The sequence below is a fragment of the Crotalus tigris genome, unplaced genomic scaffold, assembly GCF_016545835.1.
Source record: "Crotalus tigris isolate CLP2741 ecotype Arizona unplaced genomic scaffold, ASM1654583v1 scf7180000017929.1507224028:355905, whole genome shotgun sequence".
Taxonomy (NCBI): Eukaryota; Metazoa; Chordata; class Lepidosauria; order Squamata; family Viperidae; genus Crotalus; species Crotalus tigris.
In genome coordinates this window covers 332404-355572 of record NW_024096724.1, presented here as the reverse complement: position 1 = coordinate 355572, position 23169 = coordinate 332404, and the positions used below count along the sequence as shown (strand labels likewise).

Genomic DNA, 23169 nt, shown 5'->3' with positions numbered 1-23169 from the left:
TCTCTCTCTCTCTCTCTCTCTCTCTCTCCCACTCCGTCCAGCGAAGGAGGGGAAGCCCCCCCTGCCCCCCCAGGGGAGACCGGAGCCCTCTTCTCCAGCCGTCGGTGGAGCGACAGCCTCCCCCACCTCCTCCCCAACCCCCCTGCCATCCGGGCGGAGACTCAGCCGGCGGCCCGTCCCTCCTTCCCTCCCTCCGTCCCGGCGAGAGCAAGCGGGGAGCCCCGCCGCCCGGGCAGGACGGCCAGAAGCGCTGGGAGCCTCGCCGAGCCCTCCGCCCCTCCCGGCCGCCGCCATGCGCGAGACCCTCTTCAAGGACAGCTTCTGGGTGAGCCCCGGGGACGGCCCGGCGACCCCCGCAGCCCGGGCGGGGGGATGAAGGAGCCCCGCCGGCCGCGGCTGCCCAGGCCCGGGCAGCTGGGAGGAGGCGGCGGCGGCTCCGCGGGGCTCCGGGCGGCGGCCGCGAGGGAGGGGGCGGCCCGCGGGGGCTTGACGGGGCGGGCGGAGACGGCCACTTTGTGCCTGGGGAAAGGGGTTCTCACGGTGGCCCCCCCTCGCGCGGGCGAGTTTTCCACCTCGTCTCGTGTGAATGGTCTCGTGCAAAACGAAGCCAGCCGGAACGAAGGGGAAACTTCCTGACAGGGAGGCCCGTGAAGCAGGGGAACGGCTTGCCACCAGAAGTTGCGGGTGCTCCATCCCTGGAGGCTTTGGAGAAGAGGCCGGACAGCCGAACGGTATAGGGTCTCCTGCTTGAGCAAGGGGCTGGACTAGAAGACCTCCAAGGTCCCTTCCAGCTCTTTTCTGATTGATTGATTGAAATGGTACAGGGTCTCCTGCTTGAGCAGGGGCTGGACTAGAAGACCTCCAAGATCCCCTCTAGCTCTTTTCTGATTGATTGATTGATTGATTGAAATGGTACAGGCTCTCCTGCTTGAGCAGGGGCTGGACTAGAAGACCTCCAAGGTCCCTTCCAGCTCTTTTCTGATTGATTGATTGATTGATTGAAATGGTACAGGGTCTCCTGCTTGAACAGGGGCTGAACTAGAAGACCTCCAAGGTCCCTTCCAGTTCTTTTCTGATTGATTGATTGAAATGGTACAGGGTCTCCTTGAACAGGGGCTGGACTAGAAGACCTCCAAGATCCCCTCTAGCTCTTTTCTGATTGATTGATTGATTGATTGAAATGGTACAGGCTCTCCTGCTTGAGCAGGGGCTGGACTAGAAGACCTCCAAGGTCCCTTCCAGCTCTTTTCTGATTGATTGATTGATTGATTGAAATGGTACAGGCTCTCCTGCTTGAGCAGGGGCTGGACTAGAAGACCTCCAAGGTCCCTTCCAGCTCTTTTCTGATTGATTGATTGATTGATTGAAATGGTACAGGGTCTCCTGCTTGAACAGGGGCTGGACTAGAAGACCTCCAAGGTCCCATCCAGCTGATTGATTGATATGGTAGAGGGTCTCCTCCTTGAGGAGGGGGCTGGACTAGAAGACCTCCAAGGTCCCTTCCAGCTGTCTTCTGGTTGATTGATTGATTGATTGATTGAACTGAGCCTCTGATTGGCAGCACAGCCTGCATGGTGGGCTTGATGCAGCAACCCGGGGAAGCAGGCCTGGGTTCTGTGAATGGGAGCTTATTGGCTGAAGGATGGGCAAATCGTAGTTTATGTCTGAACAGGCTTTTACTTGACAACTGGGCTTATCCCGCTCATGGGATGTGCTGCGTATGGACTGTAATCCCAGCTCCTGTGCTGTGTGGCGCTTACTTTCCAATGACATTGTGCTCCAGTGATGTTGTGGCTGATGTGCGTCTCTTCCCAGGTTATTTTGAAAGTATTTGATAGTTTTAATCAAAGTTTATTTCAGCCTCACTGGACAGGTCACCTGTAGCCGCTGTGAGCCGCAGAACAAGGGCTAGGAAAGGCCTGGAAAAAAATTGGGAAAAAAACCTGGGGAAAAAGCAAGTTTTTTTTTCTGTTTTTTTTCCTAACAACTTTGGAAAACCACTGTTTTTTCCCCCCATTTTTTTTCTGTTTGTTTTTCCCCCCAGGCCTTCTCATTTCTACTTATGACTACAACTGGGATTAGAATTAACCTTGGTGAAATCTATCTATCTATCTATCTGGTCTGTCTGTCTGTCTGTCTATCTTTGGTTATTCGGGTTTTCTCCCGCGTAAAATTGGAAGCCAAGACACTTTCAATTTTACGCGGGAGAAAACTCGAATAACCAAAGACCTACATACAAACACCCATGAAAACCTCAGAAAACAGATAGATAGATAGATAGATAGATAGATAGATAGATAGATAGATAGACAGACAGACAGACAGATAGACAGACAAATGAGAGAAATATATATATATAGATATTAAGAGACAAAGATAGATAGATAGATAGATAGATACATACATACATGATAGGTAGGTAGATATATACATAGATAGATTCCACCAGCTGCTACATTCCACCAGCTGCTGCTTAAACTGTAAGTTTTGGGAGAATCCACCAGGAAAGTAGCAAGGCCCTGATTGGATCTCCATTATATTTATAGGGTATTATACTCTATTTAAACCCCATTCCAACTCTGATCGGTTTGCTGGAACGTGCTACATTCCACCAGCTGCTGCTTAAACTGTAAGTTTTGGGAGAATCCACCAGGAAAGTAGCAAGGCCCTGATTGGATCTCCATTATATTTATAGGGTATTATACTCTATTTAAACCCCATTCCAACTCTGATCGGGTTGCTGGAACGTGCTACATTCCACCAGCTGCTGCTTAAACTGTAAGTTTTGGGAGAATCCACCAGGAAAGTAGCAAGGCCCTGATTGGATCTCCATTATATTTATAGGGTATTATACTCTATTTAAACCCCATTCCAACTCTGATCGGGTTGCTGGAACGTGCTACATTCCACCAGCTGCTGCTTAAACTGTAAGTTTTGGGAGAATCCACCAGGAAAGTAGCAAGGCCCTGATTGGATCTCCATTATATTTATAGGGTATTATACTCTATTTAAACCCCATTCCAACTCTGATCGGGTTGCTGGAACGTGCTACATTCCACCAGCTGCTGCTTAAACTGTAAGTTTTGGGAGAATCCACCAGGAAAGTAGCAAGGCCCTGATTGGATCTCCATTATATTTATAGGGTATTATACTCTATTTAAACCCCATTCCAACTCTGATCGGGTTGCTGGAACGTGCTACATTCCACCAGCTGCTGCTTAAACTGTAAGTTTTGGGAGAATCCACCAGGAAAGTAGCAAGGCCCTGATTGGATCTCCATTATATTTATAGGGTATTATACTCTATTTAAACCCCATTCCAACTCTGATCGGGTTGCTGGAACGTGCTACATTCCACCAGCTGCTGCTTAAACTGTAAGTTTTGGGAGAATCCACCAGGAAAGTAGCAAGGCCCTGATTGGATCATTCCATTTATATTATAGGGTATTATACTCTATTTAAACCCCATTCCAACTCTGATCGGGTTGCTGGAACGTGCTACATTCCACCAGCTGCTGCTTAAACTGTAAGTTTTGGGAGAATCCACCAGGAAAGTAGCAAGGCCCTGATTGGATCTCCATTATATTTATAGGGTATTATACTCTATTTAAACCCCATTCCAACTCTGATCGGGTTGCTGGAACGTGCTACATTCCACCAGCTGCTGCTTAAACTGTAAGTTTTGGGAGAATCCACCAGGAAAGTAGCGGCCCGCGCGCCTAACGGCGCGCGAATTATATAACTATATAACTAAAAATCACAAACAGTAGCAGTACATTCAGGGCAAGTGTGTCTGACATCCCCTGTATCTAAGATGTCCGGCTTAGTTCAGTGCAACACCTGCTTTGCAGCCGTCTTTCGCAGTACCCTTTTCAAACTTGGAAACTGTCCTATCTGTAAACAAATCACTAGCCTACAAGGACAGATCATTTACCTAGGGTCTGTAATCCGTGCTCTTCGGGCAGAAATTAGGTGTCCAGTTCAGCCCCTCTACTCTAGTAAGCCTCCCTGCTATCAGCCCCCTTTACCACAAAGATCCTGCAGGAAAAGGGCAGTGTGGACAACCGTGGGATCTGGCAGGGTGAGAGCTGTGAACCATAAACACAAAGCTTTCGCTGTGTCCCTGCACAACAGCTACAGTGCTCTTGCTGACCTTAATAGGGACATTAAGGAGACTGGTAAAGGTATTTGTGAAGATAACTCAAATAAGCAGGGGATTGTGGTCCGAGATGAAGAACTAGATTTTGATAGGGAGAAGTGTGAATCAGGTATTGCACATCAGTCATGCAAGAATAGAAAGGCTCCCAAAAAGAGAAGCTACCTTCTGGTAGGTGATTCAATTATAAGGGATGTAAATTTAGGAAAGGACACAGAGGCTTTGAAAGAGGTCAGGTGTCTTCCAGGTGCTACTGCCAGTAGGGACAAGAAGCGTATTTCTAAAATAATCAAGAATGGCAGCAAGGACTGTGATGTGGAGGCTATTGTACATCTTGGCACTAATGATCTGTCCCAAAAAGATGTACTCTCTGTGCAGAATGATTTCCAGAGCTTGGGGAAGGAACTTAGCAGAATAGGCTGTAGGCTTACTTTCTCAGAGGTTTTACCAGTGTATAAGGAGCAAAACGGAAAAGGCCAGCGCATAGCACAATTCAATATGTGGCTAAAGGAGTGGTGTAAAGGGGAAGGCTTTGGATATATTAGTCACGATGTCAGTAGCTGGTCCAATCAAAAGATGTACAAAAGAGATGGTTTGCATCCATCAAAAAAAGGGACTGAGTTACTCGGCTATAAATTCACAGATTTTCTGGAGGGAAATTTAAACTAAACAGCGGGGACAGGGAGTTAATTGATACGGAACAACCCTGTCCCCGGCAATTTAAAAACTATAGGGCTATCAGTGCATGTAGCACAGATGTGTGTGTGGACAAGAATACCAACCTTGCTACCAATCAAAATGAAGCCTCTAATAGCGAGTGCCATATAAAGTGCACTAACCAAATAGGTGGTAAGACAATAGGGGAACTCAGGCACCACACAGGTTATGTAGAAAGGAAACACAGGGCCACCCACAAAGGACTCAAATGTTTATACACCAATGCACAAAGTATGAACAGCAAACAGGGTGAACTAGAAATTCAGGTTAATGAGGGCAGATACGATATTGTTGCCATTACGGAAACATGGTGGGATGAAACTCACACATGGAACACACAGCTAGAGGGATTTAAATTATTTAAAAGAAACAGACCAAATAAAAGAGGAGGTGGAGTTGCTCTCTATATAAGAAATAACTACATCTTCACAGAAATAGAGTACAACAATGATAAAAACTGTCTTGAATGCATTTGGGTCAATATAAAAGGGGGGGGGAATGACATTGCCATAGGTGTATACTACAGACCACCCAACCAAACAGAGGAAATAGATGAACTTTTTGCTAGTCAGCTAACTAAGGTATGTAGGAAGCACATCACAATAGTAATGGGGGACTTTAACTACCCTGACATCAACTGGGAGACAAACTCCGCACCAAGTGGAAGATCAAACAGGTTCCTGGCAAACCTAGCAGACAACTTTGTCTCCCAAAAAGTAGAGAATGGAACTAGGGGATTAGCCATTTTGGATCTAATTCTCACTAACAGAGATGAAATGATAGACGGTGTTGGAGCCATAGGAACCCTGGGAGGAAGTGATCATGCAATATTAGAATTCAACATTATAGAAGCACAACCAATAGAACACAGTCAAACTAGAGTCTTGGACTTCAAGAGAGCTAATTTCAATAAACTTAGAGAGGGCTTGGGAAGGATTCCATGGATGAGAATCCTCAAGGGGAAAACAACTCAAGAAGCTTGGGAAATTTTGAAAAATGAGATAATAAAAGCACAGTCTAGCACAATACCAACAAAGAGGAAAAATAACAGCTCTCAAAAGAAACCAGCATGGCTGCATAAAGAACTCTCTGACAAATTGAAAGATAAAAAGGACAAGTATAGAAAGTGGAAAGAGGGGAACATAACTAAGTCAGAATATCAGCAAATAGCCCGAGCCTGCAAAGATGAAGTGAAGAAAGCCAAGGCTCAAAATGAACTGAGGCTTGCGACCAAAGTCAAAAATAACAAAAAAAGCTTCTTTCAACATGTAAAAAACAAGAAAAAAGTGAAGGAAATGATTGGTCCATTAGTGGGTGGAAGTGGCAAGAAGGTGACAAGCAACAGGGAGAAAGCAGAACTATTTAACTCATTTTTTGCATCTGTCTTTACACAAAGGGAAAAAACAGACCAACCTATCAAAAATAGTGCCACAAAAAACAAAACAGAAACACAAGTTAAGATAGGCAAGAAAATCGTTAGTGAGCACCTGTCCAGCCTAGATGAGTTCAAATCGCCAGGACCAGACGGATTACACCCCAGAGTTCTCAAGGAACTGGCAGATGTGATATCGGAGCCACTGAACTATATTTTTCAAAGATCCTGGAACACAGGGGAACTACCAGAGGACTGGAAAAGAGCTGATGTAGTTCCCATCCTCAAAAAAGGAAAAAAAATGGATCCAGGAAATTACAGACCTATCAGCCTGACCTCAATACCTGGGAAGATCCTGGAAAAGATAATCAAACAACGAATCAACGAACACCTAGAGGCAAACAAAGTCATTACTAAAAGCCAACATGGGTTTGTCAAAAATAGATCATGCCAGACAAATCTTATTGCATTCTTTGACCAAGTGACAAAATTAGTGGATCAGAGGAATGCTGTGGACATAATTTACTTGGACTTCAGTAAGGCATTTGATAAAGTAGATCACAACCTACTACTTGATAAGATAGAAAAATGTGGGGTAGACAGAATCACCACCAGATGGATCTGTAGCTGGCTGACCAGCCGTACTCAGTGAGTGGTCCTCAATGGAACTGCATCTATATGGAGGGAAGTGTGTAGTGGGTGCCCCAGGGCTCTGTTCTGGGCCCAGTGCTCTTCAACATCTTCATCAATGATTTGGATGAAGGGATAGATGGGGAACTCATCAAATTTGCAGACGACACCAAGCTGGCAGGAATAGCCAACACTCCAGAAGACAGGCTTAAGATACAGAAGGATCTGGACAGACTTGAACACTGGGCACTAACTAACAAAATGAAAATCAATGGTGAAAAAAGCAAGGTTCTACATTTAGGCAAGAAAAACCAAATGCACAAGTACAGCATAGGTGGCACCATGCTCAATAGTAGTAACTGTGAGAGGGACCTCGGAGTCCTAGTAGACAATCACCTAAATATGAGCCAGCAGTGTGCTGCAGCTGCCAAAAAAGGCCAACACAGTGCTAGGCTGCATTAACAGAGGGATAGAATCAAGATCACGTGAAGTATTAATACCACTCTTCAATGCCTTTGTAAGGACACACTTGGAATACTGCATCCAGTTTTGGTCACCACGATGTAAAAAAGATGTTGAGACTCTAGAAAGAGTACAGAGAAGAGCAACAAAGATGATTAGGGGACTGGAGGCTAAAACATATAAGGAACGGTTGCTAGAATTGGGTATGTCTAGTTTAACGAAAAGAAGGACAAGGGGGACATGATAGCAGTATTCCAATATCTCAGGGGCTGCCATAAAGAAGAGGGAATTAAATTATTTTCCAAAGCACTGAAGGCAGGACAAGAAGCAATGGGTGGAAACTAATCAAGGAGAGAAGCAACCTAGAACTAAGGAGAAACTTCCTGACAGTGAGAACAATTAATCAGTGGAACAGCTTGCCTCCAGAAGCAGTAAATGCTCCAACACTGGAAGTTTTTAAGAAGAGACTGGACAGCCATTTGTCCGAAATGGTGTAGGGTTTCCTGCCCGAGCAGGGGGTTGGACTAGATGACCTCCAAGGTCCCTTCCAACTTTACTACTATTACTATTACTAGATGATAGATAGATAGATAGATACATACATACATACATACATAGATGATAGATAGATAGATAGACAGACAGATGAGAGAAATATATATATAGATATAGATATAGATATTAAGAGACAAAGATAGATAGATAGATAGATAGATAGATAGATAGATAGATAGATAGATAGATAGATAGATAGATAGATAGATAGAATAGAGCTGGAAGGGACCTTGGAGGTCTTCTAGTCCAGCCCCCTGCTCAAGCAGGAAAACCTATACCATCTCAGAGAAGTGACTGTCCAGTCTCTTCTTAAAAAGCTCCAGCGATGGAGCCCCCACCATTTCTGGTGGCCAGCTGTTCCACTGGTTAATTGTCCTCACTGTCAGGAAGTTTCTCCTTAAATCCAGGTTGCTTATCTTCGATACGTGCCAGTTGCCAAGGGCCCAAATCTTCATCACATAACCAGGGGAGGCTGCAATGGTCATAAGTGCGAGGATCTGTTGTAAGTTACTTTTTCCAGTGTCGTTGCCTCTTCAGATGGGAACTAGACCAATGTAAGTGGAGGCTGACCTGTGATCTCAGAACTGTTTATGGGGATTATTGCAATATTCGCGTGAACCATTTGCTCATTCAATTATGGTAAAAACCGCTGAAATGCGCAGGATTTTTCTCATTTTTCAAAGGTGCTACTCATGAACAGGACTGTGGCATTCCCAGGTTTAAAGCAACATCAATTTCCTCTGTGTTCGGAAGAAATTAAAAAAATTGGCAGTTAGAACAATTAACCAGTGGAACCAGTGGAACAACCTGCCTCCAGAAGTTGTGAATGCTCCAACACTGGAGGTTTTTAAGAAGAGATTAGAAATTTGTGTGAAATAGTATAAAGTCCCCTGCTTGAGCAAGAGGATGTGACTAGAAGACCTTTTAAGGTCCCTTCCAACTCTTATTCTGTTCTGTTCTGTTCGATTCTATATTCCAATATCTATTCTATTCTATTCTATTCTATTCCATTCCATTCCATTCCTTTTTCTATTCTACTCTACTCTACTCTACTCCACTCCACTCCATTCCATATTTTCTATTCTATTCTATTCTATTCTAATTCTATTCTATTCCATTCCATTCCATATTTTCTATTCTTCTAATTCCATTCCATATTCTATTCTATTCCATTCCATATTTTCTATTCTATTCTATTCTATTCTATTCTATTCTATTCTATTCCGATTCTATTCTATTCTATTCTATTCCATATTTTCTATTCTATTCTGTTCTGTTCTGTTCTACTCTACTCTACTCTACTCTACTGTACTCTACTCCATTCCATTCCATTCCATTCTATAAATAATTCCATATTTTCTATTCTATTCTATTCTATTCTATTCTAATTCTATTCTATTCCATTCCATTCCATATTTTCTATTCTTCTAATTCCATTCCATATTCTATTCTATTCCATTCCATATTTTCTATTCTATTCTATTCTATTCTATTCTATTCTATTCTATTCTATTCTATTCTATTCCGATTCTATTCTATTCTATTCTATTCCATATTTTCTATTCTATTCTGTTCTGTTCTGTTCTACTCTACTCTACTCTACTCTACTCCATTCCATTCCATTCCATTCTATAAATAATTCCATATTTTCTATTCTGTTCTACTCTACTCTACTCTACTCTACTCTACTCTACTCTACTCTACTCTACTCTATATTAATATCCTATTCTACTTTACTCTACTCTATTCCACTCCACTCCATTCCATTCCATTCCATATTTTCTATTCTGTTCTGTTCTGTTCTGCTTTGTTCTATTCTGTTCTATTCTATTCTACTCTACTCTACTCTGTTCTTAGTTAAGAGGCTCTCCTGTGAACTGGACAGAGTGAGGAAGATGGTAGCTTCTTTATATAATATATTTTACTCCTTAGACCAATGTTTTTCAACCTGGTCTAGTGGTTAAAACAGCAGACTGGGAAGCAGGAAATTGTGATTTCTAGTTCCGCCTTAGGCATAAAAAAAAACCAGCTGAGTGACTTTGGGGTCAGCCATTCTCTCTCTCTCTCTCTCAACCCAAACCACCTCACAGGGTTGTTCCTGTGGGGAAAGGAGGAGGAGGGTGCGTTTGCGTATTTTTGTCGCTTTGAGTTATTTAGAAAAGTAATATAAAGGCAGGAGACGAATGAATGAATGAATGAATGAATGAATGAATAAATAAAAACATACATACTCCATGGCAGCTTGAAGATGTGGGGACTTCAACTCCCAGAATTCCTCAGTCAACTGTGCAGACCCAAAAATTCTAAACCAGATCCATCCATCAAAGGTTTGGCTCCCTACATGCCTGTTTCTGAACGGTCCAGTCTGTCCAAAACTGCAGGACTGTTTGTGGGTTACAAAATTCTGGTTTTGAATAACACTCCAGTTGTACAAAACCTGGCTGTCCAACATTTTGGCTTGCGTTGACCGCACTGAGCAAAAAGGAGTTGTCTTGGTCCACATGTAAAATATATAATAATAATGATAATAATAATAGTAATAACAACAATAACAACAACAATATAACGATAATACTGATGATAATAATAATAATGATAATGACAATAACAACAGCAATAATAACAACAATAGTAGTAGTAGTAGTAGCAGCAATAAAGTTGGAAGGGACCTTGGAGGTCATTTAGTCCAACACCTTGATCAAGCAGGAAGCCCTATAATACCATTTCAGACAAATGGCTGTCCAGTTTCTTCTTAAAAACTTCCAGGGTTGGAGCATTCACCACTTCTGGAGGCAGGTGGTTCCACTGGTTAATTGTTCTAACTGTCAGGAAATTCCTCCTTAGTTCTAGGTTGCTTCTCTCCTTGATGAGTTTCCATCCGTTGCTTCTTGTCCTGCCTTCAGGCGCTTTGGAGAATAGCTTGACTCCCTCTTCTTTGGGGCAGCCCCTGAGAGATTGGGACGCTGCTATCCTGTCACTATATTATAAAATATAGTTAACATATCTAAATAACCTGCTTTATTTTGTTTTACTGTCATTTTTATTGTCTTGTTTGGCTTGCATTACTGACTGTCCAGGGTTGCACGTGGTCTGTGGGCCTCAGATTGGACACACCTGGTGTACACTTTCAGGCTGATAACAGAGTAGGGATAACATTTAAATTGATTACGAGCAGTAAAATGATGTGTTTCAGCTTTGGGAATGGGGACTTTGGCATTTGGAATGGGTACAGTTTTTTTTCCCCCTGCCAGAGACTGATCAGAAAACCATTTGTGGAATATTTCTTTTTTTCTTTTTCTTTTTTGCCAAAAATGTTACTTGGGTCCATCTGTGTTTTGTGCAGGGAGTTGACTTGATGGCACCGTTATCTGATATGTGTATGTAATCCTTGACGTACAACGGTTCGTTTAGTGACTGTTTGAACTTAACAATAGCACTGAAAAAAGTTCTTACGACCGTTTTTCACACTTAGGACAGGGGTGGCCTCCTCGTGGTCCCGTGATCCAAATTGACATGCTTGGTGACTGACTCGTATTTATGACGGTTGCAGGGGCCCAGGGTCAGGGGACGACCTTCTGGCAAGCAAAGTCGATGGGGGAAACCCGATTCACTTAACGACCGTGTTACTAACTTAACAACTGCAGTGATTCACTTAATAAGTGTGTCAAGAAAGGTCGTAATAGGAGGCGAAACTCAATGAGTTTCCCTTGCTTCTTAAGGGAAATTTGGGGCGCAGTGTTTCCCATAGCAACATAAATTTTGGGCTCAGTTGTGGTCATAAGTCAAGGACTACCTGTATTATCCCTTCCTTCCTTCCTTCCTTCCTTCCTTCCTTCCTTCCTTCCTTCCTTCCTTCCTTCCTTCCTTCCTTTTCTTTATTTTTCTTCCTTCCTTTCATTCTTTCTTTTTTCTTTCTCTCCCTCTTTTCTCTTTCTTTTTCCTTTCTTTCCTTTCTTCTTTTCTTCCTTCCTTTCATTCTTTCTTTATCTTTCTTCCTTCTTTTCTTTCTTTTCTTTTTTTCTTTTTTTCTTTCTCTTTTCTTTCATTCCTTCCTTCCTTTCTTCCTTCCTTTCATTCTTTCTCCCTCCTTCTTTTCTTTCTTGTTTCTTTTTTTCTTTCTTTTTTCTTTCTCTCTTTTCTTTCCTTCCTTCCTTCTTCTCTTTACTTTATCTTTCTATTTTCCTTTTCTTTCTTTCTCCTTCCTTCCTTCCTTCCTTTCATTCTTTCTTTTCTTTCTTTCTCTCCTTTCTTTCCTTCTATTCTTTCTCCCTCTTTTTTCTTTGTTTCCTTCCTTCCTCTCTTTTCTTTCTTTATCTTTCTTTCTTCCTTCTTTCTTTTCTTTTTTCTTTTTTCTTTCTCTCTTTTCTTTCTCTCCTTTCTTTCTTTCTTTTTTTCCTTCCTTCCTTCCTTCCTTCCTTCCTTCCTTCCTTCCTTCCTTCCTTTCATTCTTTCTCCCTCTTTCTTTTCTCTCATTCCATTAAAACTTTTAAACCACTCAATTTATTTTATTATTTATTTAGCGTATGGCACTAACTAGCTGAAACTCTCTGGGCCCTTTGTATTAGACCACGCTTTAAAAAAAGAAAAGACAAAGCTGAAATCAAATTTTTAATCAAAGCAGCAGGCAAAACTAGGCCTCGAGGATGGAAAGGTAATTAAAGAGAGGAGGAAAATGGAAAGGTCTCCTTCTACACCTGGTGCTGAATTGAGGCTAACCTGACTGTAGAGGGCATTTAGACGATGGGAGGGGCTTCTCTCCTTCGGTGGGGGGTCCTGGAAGAGAACCTCATGAAATGATCTGACAGAACAATTAAGCAGTGGGCCTTGGAGGTCATCTAGTCCAACCCCCTGCTCAGGCAGGAAACCCTATACCATTTCGGACAAATGGCTGTCCAGTCTCTTCTTAAAAACTTCCAGTGTTGGAGCATTCACAATTTTGGGAGGCAGGTAGTTCCACTGGTTAATTGTTCTCACTGTCAGGAAGTTTCTCCTTAATTCCAGCTTGCTTCTCTCCTCGGTTACAGGAGTGGCCCAAACTGTGGAAACTTTTTGGGAAAAGCGTACAGTAGAAATGCCACCTTTGGTTAAGTTTCCACCCATTTTTCTTCTAATTTCTTTAGAACTGTAGCCTTGTTCACTTAATAATACTATTTTGCATCGCTTTCTGGGCAACCGGTCAACTCTTTGCACCATTCCTTTAATTTTATTACATTTTACAAGCTCACTAAATGAAAGAACACAAAAAACCCAACCAACTTGATAGCCATCACATAACACACTGACAAATGTCCTCTTCTCAGCTTCAATACAGGACATCAATCACTGGATCCTACTGTGATCCAATTGGCTCATTGCCAAAACAAGATGACACTCGATTGGCTCTCTAAACACTCGTGCTCATTGGCTACAACCAGATGAAGGAAAGCTACCTGAGATCAACCCAAGCAAGGTGTGCTTCCTTTTTCTGGTTATTTGGCTATAACCTTTCATAGAATACAGTACAGATAATTGAACCAACTTTGTTGCATTACGTTCTTGATTAAATTATCTTTCCATTGATATATAATGTTATGGTATTACTCCCCCCCAAAAAAGTGGTGTTATTAGCCATCCAACCTCAAAAATACACTTTTCCTAAAAGGCTTCCACAATTTTGGCCACTACTGTAGTTTCCATCCGTTGCTTCTTGTCCTGCCTTCAGGCGCTTTGGAGAATAGCTTGACTCCCTCTTCTTTGGGGCAGCCCTTGAGATATTGGAATTCTCTTATTATTATGATCTTGAAAGTTCAGGTAGATACACATGAAAGAAGATTTTCCTTCAAGTAGAATGATGCTTCGGGCTTTCGAAGCAAAAACCAGCGTATAAATATGGTCAGATGTAAGTTGTAAAGTGATGGAATATATTCCTATTTGGTCAAGCCAAGTTATGGGCAAGCTACTATATATAAACGGAGCAAACTCTACAGCCACTAACTCTGATGATGTTACCTAGTTAGGTAATTAAACGTCTGCCAAAAAACATTAGAAGACTAGAAGACCTCTAAGGTCTCCCTTTTAACTCTGTTATTCTGTTAAACAAGCTCAGAAAAACACCAGGAATTCTGCAGTTCAACCCCCAGTTACAAATATTCTTTTCTATCGAAATGGCATTACGTTCGGAAAATTACCTCAGAAGGCCAGCAAAGTCGCATCTGACTTCAAGAGAAACTTCCTCAAAAGACACGGTTTGGTTAAAAGAAAAAAAAAAAAAAAGGAAGCCTCTGACAGAAGCCAGAAGAGCAAAAACATAAATAAATTATTTTAAACTGTAATAACTTTAAACTCTCCGGAAAAATAAAGGCAGGAAGGGCATAAGGAAGTCATGGGTTGCCACGGAGTTTAAGAGCAAATCCGTTAAGAAAAAAAAAGTGAGCTTTTCAGCAGAGAGCAAAGTTCTGCAAAATAAATATATTTTTTTAAAAAAAACCGAAAACATTATCTTTTTTTTTTTTTGAAAAACTGAAATGCAAAACATCCAGCGTGGTATGCAAAAAAGAAAAAAAAAAGGAAGCTGCAAATGATATTCAAAACAGCAACATAAATATCTGAACACACAAAAGAGGCAGGAAATTAGCAAAGAAACGAGCCTCTGGATAAATTATTTGCATTTCTCCTTTTCTCCAAAGTTGAAGAACTGATATGTTTGCCTGGATGAATATTTCACAAAGACAGTTTGGGGGAAAAAAAATAAAAAAGACCACAGAGGCTACATTTTTTTTCAACCTTTTTGCAAATTAAAGATGAACAAATGACCCGATGCAAATATTTTCTGCTAAACAGACTGTCCCATGTCAGGCACAAAGGCAGTGGGTGACCTTGGGCCAGTCATTTCCCCTCAACCCTAGGAAGGAAGCAATGGTAGATCTCTTCTGCAGAAACCTTGTCAGAACAGAACAGAATAACGGAGCTAGAAGGGACCTTGGAGGTCATCTAGTCCAACACCCTCCTCAGGCAGGAAACCCTATAGTACCATTTCGGACAAATGGCTGTCCAGTCTCTTCTTGAAAACCTCCAGTGATGGAGCATTCACCGCTTCTGGTGGCAGGTTGTTCCACTGGTTAATTGTCCTCACTGTCAGGAAGTTTCTCCTTAGTTCTAGGTTGCTTCTCTCTTTGGTTAGTTTCCATCTATTGCTTCTTCTTTCTTCTGGTTTTTTCTCTTCTTCTCCTGCCTTTAAGTGTTTTGGAGAATAGCTTGACTCCCTCTTCTTTGGGGCAACCCCTGAGATACTGGAACACTGCTACCATGTAATCCCTCGTCCTTCTCTTCATTAAACTAGACATACCCAATTCCAGCAACCGTTCTTCATATGTTTTAACCTCCAGCCCTCTGATCATCTTCATTGCTCTTCTCTGTACTCTTTCTGGAGTCTCAACATCTTTTTTACATCGTGGTGACCAATGTAGGATGTAGTATTCCAAGGGTGGCCTTACCAAGGCCTTGTAAAGTGGTATTAACACCTCACGTGATCTTGATTCTGTTCCTCTGTTAATGCAGCCCAGCACTGTGTTGGCCTTTTTGGCAGCTGCAGCACACTGCTGGCTCATATTTAGGTGATTGTCTACTAGGACTCTGAGGTCCCTCTCACAGTTGCTACTCTTGAGCCAGGTTTCACCTAATCTATTCCCCCCAACAGACCGTAAATAGTTTAATATTTTACATCAGGGGTCCCCAATCCCTGATCTGTGGACCGATACTGGGCCGTGGTATGCCAGCAATCGGTCCGCAGAAACAAGCATCCTGTCATACAGCATCACAGTCTGGTTTGGAAGCATCCCCGCTTCAGACAGGAAGGCGGTGCAGAGAGTGGTGAGGACGGCAGAAAAGATTATTGGCAGCTCCCTCCCTCCCATCCGGGACATGGCATATAAGCAATGCCTGAGCAAGATCTGCAAGATTGTCTGGGACACTACACACCCTCTTCACGAACTGTTTTCGTTGTTCAATTCTGGGGAGGGGCGGGGGGCTCCATGGTATCCAAAGCAGAACATCCGGATTCAGTCCCAGTTTTGTTCCATATAGTATTAACCTTGTGAACTTTCAAGCTTCCTCCTTCCGTTATGTATTCAAGATGGACAGTGATTAATATTTATGTCACTTATATGGAAGAGTGTAGGTCTGTACATAGGTTGTATATAGCAGTGATGGCGAACCTTTTAGAGACCGAGTGCCCAAACTGCAACCCAAAACCTACTTATGCATCGTCGGGTGTCAGATGGGTGTGGCCCATTGGGTGGGTGTGGCCCATTGGGTGGGCGTGGCTGCAGTGGTAATGGCAGACTGGGTGGGACTAAAAAGTTCAATCAATCAATTCCAACTTTGCAAGATCTTTTTTTTTCCCCGCGAGAAGTTGTAATTGACTGATTGATTGAACCTTTTTTTTTTTTGCACATGGCGGCGAAGGCCTAAAGCGAAAAGGTTTTATAAAACCCAGCTGAAGGCCTAGGACTGGGGTAATGGCAGGTGTGCCCACAGAGAGGGCTCTGAGTGCCGCCTCTGGCACCCGTGCCGTAGGTTCGCCACCACTGGTATATAGTATGTTTAAATGTGTGTTAGGTATGTGTACACTTTGAGAGCAAGCAACTAAATTTCATTTTTAATGTGTGCCATTGTGCTAACAGTAAAAAAATACAATAAAGGTTATCTGTCTGTCTGTCTGTCTGTCTGTCTATCTATCTATCTATCTATCTATCTATCTATCTATCTATCTATCTATCTATCTTATCTATCTATCTGTCTATCCTCTCTCTCTTCTATCTATCTATCTATCTATCTATCTATCTATCTATCTATCTATCTATCTATCATCTCTCTCCTATCTCTCTCTCTCATCTATCTATCTATCTATCTATCTATCTATCTATCATCTTTCATCTATCTATCTATCTATCTATCTATCTATCTATCTATCTATCTATCTATCATCTCTCTCCTATCTCTCTCTCTCTCTCCTCTATCTATCTATCTATCTATCTATCCATCCATCCATCCTCCATCCATCCATCCATCCATCCATCCATCCATCCATCCATCTATCTATCTATCTATCTATCTATCTATCTATCTATCTATCTATCTATCTATCAATCTTCTTTCTCTCTTCTATCTATGTATCTATCTATCTTCTTTCTCTCTTCTATCTATCTATCTATCTATCTATCTATCTATCTATCTATCTATCTATCTATCTATCTATCTATCATCTCTCTCCTATCTCTCTCTCTTCTATCTATCTGTCTATCTATCTATCTATCTATCTATCTATCTATCTATCTATCTATCTATCATCTCTCTCTCATCTATCTATCTATCTATCTATCTATCCATCTATCAATCTTCTTTCTCTCTTCTATCTATGTATCTATCTTCTTTCTCTCTTCTATCTATCTATCTATCTATCTATCTATCTATCTATCTATCTATCTATCTATCTATCTATCATCTCTCTCCTATCTCTCTCTCTCTCTTCTATCTATCTATCTATCTATCTATCTATCTATCTATCTATCTATCTATCTATCTATCTATCATCTCTCTCTCTCTTCTACCTACCTACCTATCAAAGCCCCATCCATGGGATGCACACAAAACCACGCACTCTGCAGTACGCAGGGAAACCTCTCTCCATGGAACTGGTCCCTGGTGCCCAAAAGATTGGGGACCTCTGTTTGACGTAATGTTTCTCAACCTAGAAGTTTCCAGGCATGGGGACTCCACCTCCTAAAATTCCCAGTTGGGGCTATGTGGGCTGGGAATGCTGGGAGTCGAAGTCCACACATCTAGCTGCCCAAGTTGACAAGCACTGCTTTAATCTTTGTTTCTAAGACAGGGGTAGACAACCTTGGCTCTTTTATGACTCGTGGACTTCAACTCCCAGAATTCCTGAGCCAGACTGGCTCAGCTTGGAAACCTCTCCCTTTCCCCTCAGCATGGCTGGCTCAGGAATTCTGGGAGTTGAAGTCCACGAGTCATAAAAGAGCCAAGGTGGCCTATCCCTGCCCTAGGCCGCTTTATGACTCGTGGACTTCAGCTCCCAGAATTCCTCAGCCAGCATGGCTCAGCTTGGAAACCTCTCCCTTTCCCCTCAGCGTGGCTGGCTCAGGAATTCTGGGAGTTGAAGTCCACGAGTCATAAAAGAGCCAAGGTTGCTTACCCCTGTCCTAAGAGAATGCATTTTTGGTGCCAAAAACATCTGGCTTGCTCATCCTTTCATTCATTTATAGGGAGTCCTTAACTTACGAGCACAACCGAGCCCAAAGTTCCCGTTGCTAAGTGAGACAGTCGTTAAGTGAGCTTTGCCCCTTTGATCCTGCAATCCCCTTTTGCGACCTCTTCACAAGCAAAGTCACTGGGGAAGACAGAGTCACCTAGCAACTGGGTGACTAAGTTAACGACTGCAATAATTCACCTAACAGCTGAGGGAAGGAAGTTCGTAAAATGGGGAACAAAACTGACTTTAGCAAATGTCTCACTTAACCTCAGAAATATTGGCTCCATTGTAAGTCAAGGATTAGCTTTTAATCCTTTGTGTTTGTTTGTACTTTTCAACAAAACTACTATTAGAAAAAGGAAGTCAACACATCTTAAAAGTTGTCGAGAAACTTCCCTAATGAATTATGTCTGTGTCTGTGTTTGTTTCCCACACTTTTCTCTGTTTCCTGGAGTTAAAGCCATACTTTTATTTTTTCTAACCATTTCTGCCTGTTTTCTCTAAGGTCAGGTCTTTCTCCAAGAGAACAGAGGTCCCTAACCTTTTGGGCACCAGGGACCGTGTTCAGTGGGGAATAGTTTTTCCATGGACCAGAGAGTGTGTGGTTTTGTGTGCTGCCTGCATCCCACAGATGGGCTTTGCTTGTTTGTGCGGACCGGTTGCTGGCATGCCGTGGCCCAATACCGGTCCACAGATCAGGGATTGGGGACCCCTGTCCTAGAAGAACCAGCTTTCATTTCCTTATCTTTCATTTCCTTATCAGTTTATCCCAGTTTGTCCTTCCAGATGTGTTGGACTACAATTCCATGTCGACTGAGAATGATGGAAGTGGCAGTCTGACGTTTTCTGGAGGATGACCCATTAGGAAAAAGTCCCAACGAGAAGTTCAGGATGTCAGTGGAGAAACGTAGCCAAATTTACTTCACTGACTTTATTATGTTCTCTACTCTAGCATGGTGTTCCTCAAATATGGCCATTTTAACCTGTGTGGACTTCAACTCCCAGAATTCCCCCACATTTTAAAGTGGCCCAGTGTCAGGGCCCACCTCAGCTGACCACCCAATTAAGCAGAACTCTTGAAACAGGCATTGTCTCAAAAGGAAACTTTGATTAGGGGTTACTGACAACCGGGAAGTCATGGTGAGATCTGGGGAAAATCCCGCTTAAATGGTATAGTTCAGGGCTCTTTTATGACTGGTGGACTTCAACTCCCAGAATTCCTGAGCCAGCCATGCTGAGGGGAAAGGGAGAGGTTTCCAAGCTGAGCCATGCTGGCTCAGGAATTCTGGGAGTTGAAGTCCACGAGTCATGAGGGGGCCAAAGTTCCCCCATGCTGGCTCAGGAATTCTGGGAGTTGAAGTTCATGAGTCATAAAGGAGGGCCATAGTTCCTCCATGCTGGCTCAGGAATTCTGGGAGTTGAAGTCCACAAGTCATGAAGGGGCCAAAGTTTCCCTCATGCTGGCTCAGGAATTCTGGGAGTTGAAGTCCACAAGTCATGAAGGGGCCATAGTTCCCCGACGCTGGCTCAGGAATTCTGGGAGTTGAAGTCCACAAGTCATGAAGGGGCCATAGTTCTCCCATGCTGACTCAGGAATTCTGGGAGTTGAAGTCCACGAGTCATGAAGGGGCCAAAGTTTCCCTCATTCTGGCTCAGGAATTCTGGGAGTTGACGTCCACAAGTCATGAAGAGGGCATAGTTCCCCCATGCTGGCTCAGGAATTCTGGGAGTTGAAGTCCACAAGTCATGAAGGGGCCATAGTTCCCTCATGCTGGCTCAGGAATTCTGGGAGTTGAAGTCCACGAGTCAGAAAAGAGCCAAGGTGGCCTACCCCTGGTATAGTTAAACTAGCAATCTTCCTCCTCCCACCAAAGTCATAGTGTCCATTTGAAATCCAGCCAGTCCACAGGTGGCATGATGTTTGAATAATTGGGACAGTTGGCAAACATCTCAAGATCTTCTCCAGTTTTGCTTCTCCGTAACTGTCTCCTAATAAGGGAGACACATACTTTTCTCAAGTGGAGAGAGGTGGGAGAGGAAAGATAGAAAGTGAAAGTTATCCCAAGTGAAAGCTAATTGCCCCCCCCAGAAGAATTTGTTGTTGTTAGTTGCAAAGTCGTGTCCGACCCATCGCGACCCCATGGACGACGTTCCTCCAGGCCTTCCTGTCCTCTACCATCTTCTGGAGTCCATTTAAGTTCTCGCCTACTGCTTCAGGGACTCCACCAGCCACCTCCTTCTCCGTCATCCCCTTCTTCTCTTGCCCTCCATCTTTCCTAGCATCAGGCTCTTCTCCAGTAAGTCCTTCCTTCTCATTAGGTGGCCAAAGTACTTGAATTTCAACTTCAGGATCTGGCCTTCTAAAGAGCAGTCAGGGTTGATCTCCTCTAGGACTGACTGGTTGGATCACCTTGCAGTCCAGGGGACTCGCAGGAGTCTTCTCCAGCACCATAGTTCAAAGGCCTCCATTCTTTGGCGCTCGGCCTTTCTTATGGCAGGCCCCAGACAAGAGCACATATGCAGGGAAAACAATAAGGATTCAGGGACCGGATACCAAATTTGAAAAAAATACTGTTTTATAAGCTGGTGAAAGTCATCAGTGAGAATCCTGTGATGGGTCTTGTGATGGGGAGGTTATATCAGTTCAGGGCCATTGGGAGGGAACTGCTGCTGGAGTGGGGGATTGCGCGGGATGGTTGAGGGTCGTTGCTGTCTCTGCTTGGCTGTGTGGTTGATTTGGATCCTGAGGGGTTCGTAGGCTGGTTGTAGATCGATGTCTCTGTGGATGGAATTGCTTGTGGGGTGCCAGGCTCCGATGAACTCACGGGCGTGGCGGGTGGTAGGGTGGCCCACGATTTTTGTGTTACTCCAATCGAACTAATCAAAGGGAGAAGCAACCTAGAACTAAGGAGAAATTTCTTGACAGTGAGAACAATTAACCAGTGGAACAACCTGCCTCCAGAAGCTGTGAATGCTCCAACATTGTGAGTTTTTAAGAAGAGACTGGACAGCCATTTGTCTGAAATGGTATAGGGCAGTGGTTCTCAACCTTTTTAATGCCGCGACCCCCAACCGGTCGTAAGTCGAGGACTACTCAACCGGTCGTAAGTCGAGGACTACTCAACTGGTGCAGCCCCGTTTGCAGAATGGGACTTTTAGCGGGCTCAGCAGGGCAGAGACAGCCTGGACAATTCCTATTGGCTTTGGAAAGCCAATAGAATTAGACTCTATTCAAGAGAGTCTCTTCTATTGGCTTTCAAAAGCCAATAGAATAAAAGGGAGTAGCACAGCTAAGGAAAAGGGGAAGAAAATGGCGGACTGCGTTGTTTGGCGACCCCCGTGAAATGGTCGTTCGACCCCAAATGGGGTCCCCACCCACAGGTTGAGAACCACTGGTATAGGGTTTCCTGCCTGACTAGATTACCTCCAAGGTCACTTCCAACTACTACTACTACTACTACTACTACTACTACTACTACTTTGTATTTTTGTATTTGTATTTAATTTTATTTATATGCCGCCCAATCCCAAAGGATTCAGGGCGGGTACAGAGTTAAAACAATCATAAAACAATAAAATAATACAGTCATACCGCGAGTCCGAAGAGTTCTTCTTCTTCTTCTTCTTCTTCTTCTTCTTCTTCTTCTTCTTCTTCTTCTTCTTCTTCTTCTTCTTCTTCTTCTTCTTCTTCTTCTTCTTCTTCCTCTTCCTCTTCCTCTTCCTCTTCCTCTTCCTCTTCCTCTTCCTCTTCCTCTTCTTCTTCTTCTTCTTCTTCTTCTCCTCTTCCTCCTCCTCCTCCTCCTCATTATTTTTTTCTTTTATTCATTAGACATGAATCTCAGTCAACTGAATATTCAGATTGGCTGGCGCTGATGGTTGACACAGGTTGCTACCAGCATCCTAGGTGTCAGCCAGGTACCTCCTTAAAATATAAGATGTTCCAAGTAGTACAGTTGTTGTTGTTGTTGTTGTTGTTGTTGTTATCTGGTCTTGTTTGATGTCGGAGTGGGTAGCAATTAAGGATTTGGGATTTTGGCGTTTGACTGCCAGCCGGTGTTCCTGGATCCTGGTTTTTAATTGACGTGATGTTTGCCCCACGTAGAATCGGTTGAATTCGCGACAGTTGATTCTGTAGGATAAATCATAAATGCCTCCAGCTTTATCAGAAAGAATTTATTCTAGCAGCTCTGGACATTGGTGACTGGATCCAGAAAAAAACTTTTCATTTTGGTACAAGAAGGTGACTGCGCCTTTGTAACCAATATACCATCCTGGCTTGCTTCTCTTTGCCGACTGTTGTGGAGAACGTTGTGCATGTTATTTGCCTAACCAAGCTTCACACATTCTTTTCAGACAACAGACTTGATCAGCACAGCTGGATACGACAACATTGTCCAGCACTTGAATGACGGCCGGAAGAACTGCAAGGAATTTGAGGACTTTTTGCGAGAAAGGTGTGTATGACTGATTTTCTGGGACGGCGAAAAGTTAATAATAATAATAATAATAATAATAATAATAATAATAATAATAATAATGATGATGATGATGATGATGATGATGATGATGATGATGATGATGGAAAGGACTTTGGAGGTCATCTAGTCCAACCCCCTGATCAGGCAGGAAACTCTATACTATTTCAGACAAATGGGTGTCCAATCTCTTCTTAAAAACTTCCAGTGTTGGAGCATTCACCGCTTCTGGAGGCAGGTTGTTCCACTGGTTAGTTGTTCTAACTTTCAGGAAGTTTCTCCTTAGTTCTAGGTTGCTTCTCTCCTTGGTTAGTTTCCATCCATTGCTTCTTGTCCTGCCTTCAGGCGCTTTGGAGAATAGCTTGACTCCCTCTTCTTTGGGGCAGCCCCTGAGATATTGGAAGACTGCTATCATGTCCCCCCTCGTCCTTCTCTTTGTTAAACTAGACATACCCAATTCCAGCAACTGTTCCTCATATGTTTTAGCCTCCAGTCCCCTGATCATCTTTGTTGCTCTTCTCTGGACTCTTTCTAGAGTCTCAGCATCTTTTTTA

At 43.0% G+C, this 23169-nt stretch overlaps 1 protein-coding gene across 2 annotated transcripts in view; it reads left to right on the top strand.

Annotated features, from left to right (window-relative positions):
• Positions 1-80: 80 nt before the first annotated feature.
• PSTPIP2 (proline-serine-threonine phosphatase interacting protein 2) overlaps positions 81-23169 on the top strand; it is a 50255-nt gene continuing 27166 nt past the window's right edge. The window contains exons 1-2 of one of the 2 annotated variants that reach the window (XM_039344540.1): positions 81-325; positions 22494-22594. In XM_039344540.1, the coding sequence (XP_039200474.1) occupies positions 293-325; positions 22494-22594 (134 nt within the window). In that variant the 5' untranslated portion in view covers positions 81-292. The remainder of the gene's footprint in view (positions 326-22493; positions 22595-23169) is intronic. The other variant, XM_039344539.1, reaches the window with a different exon arrangement.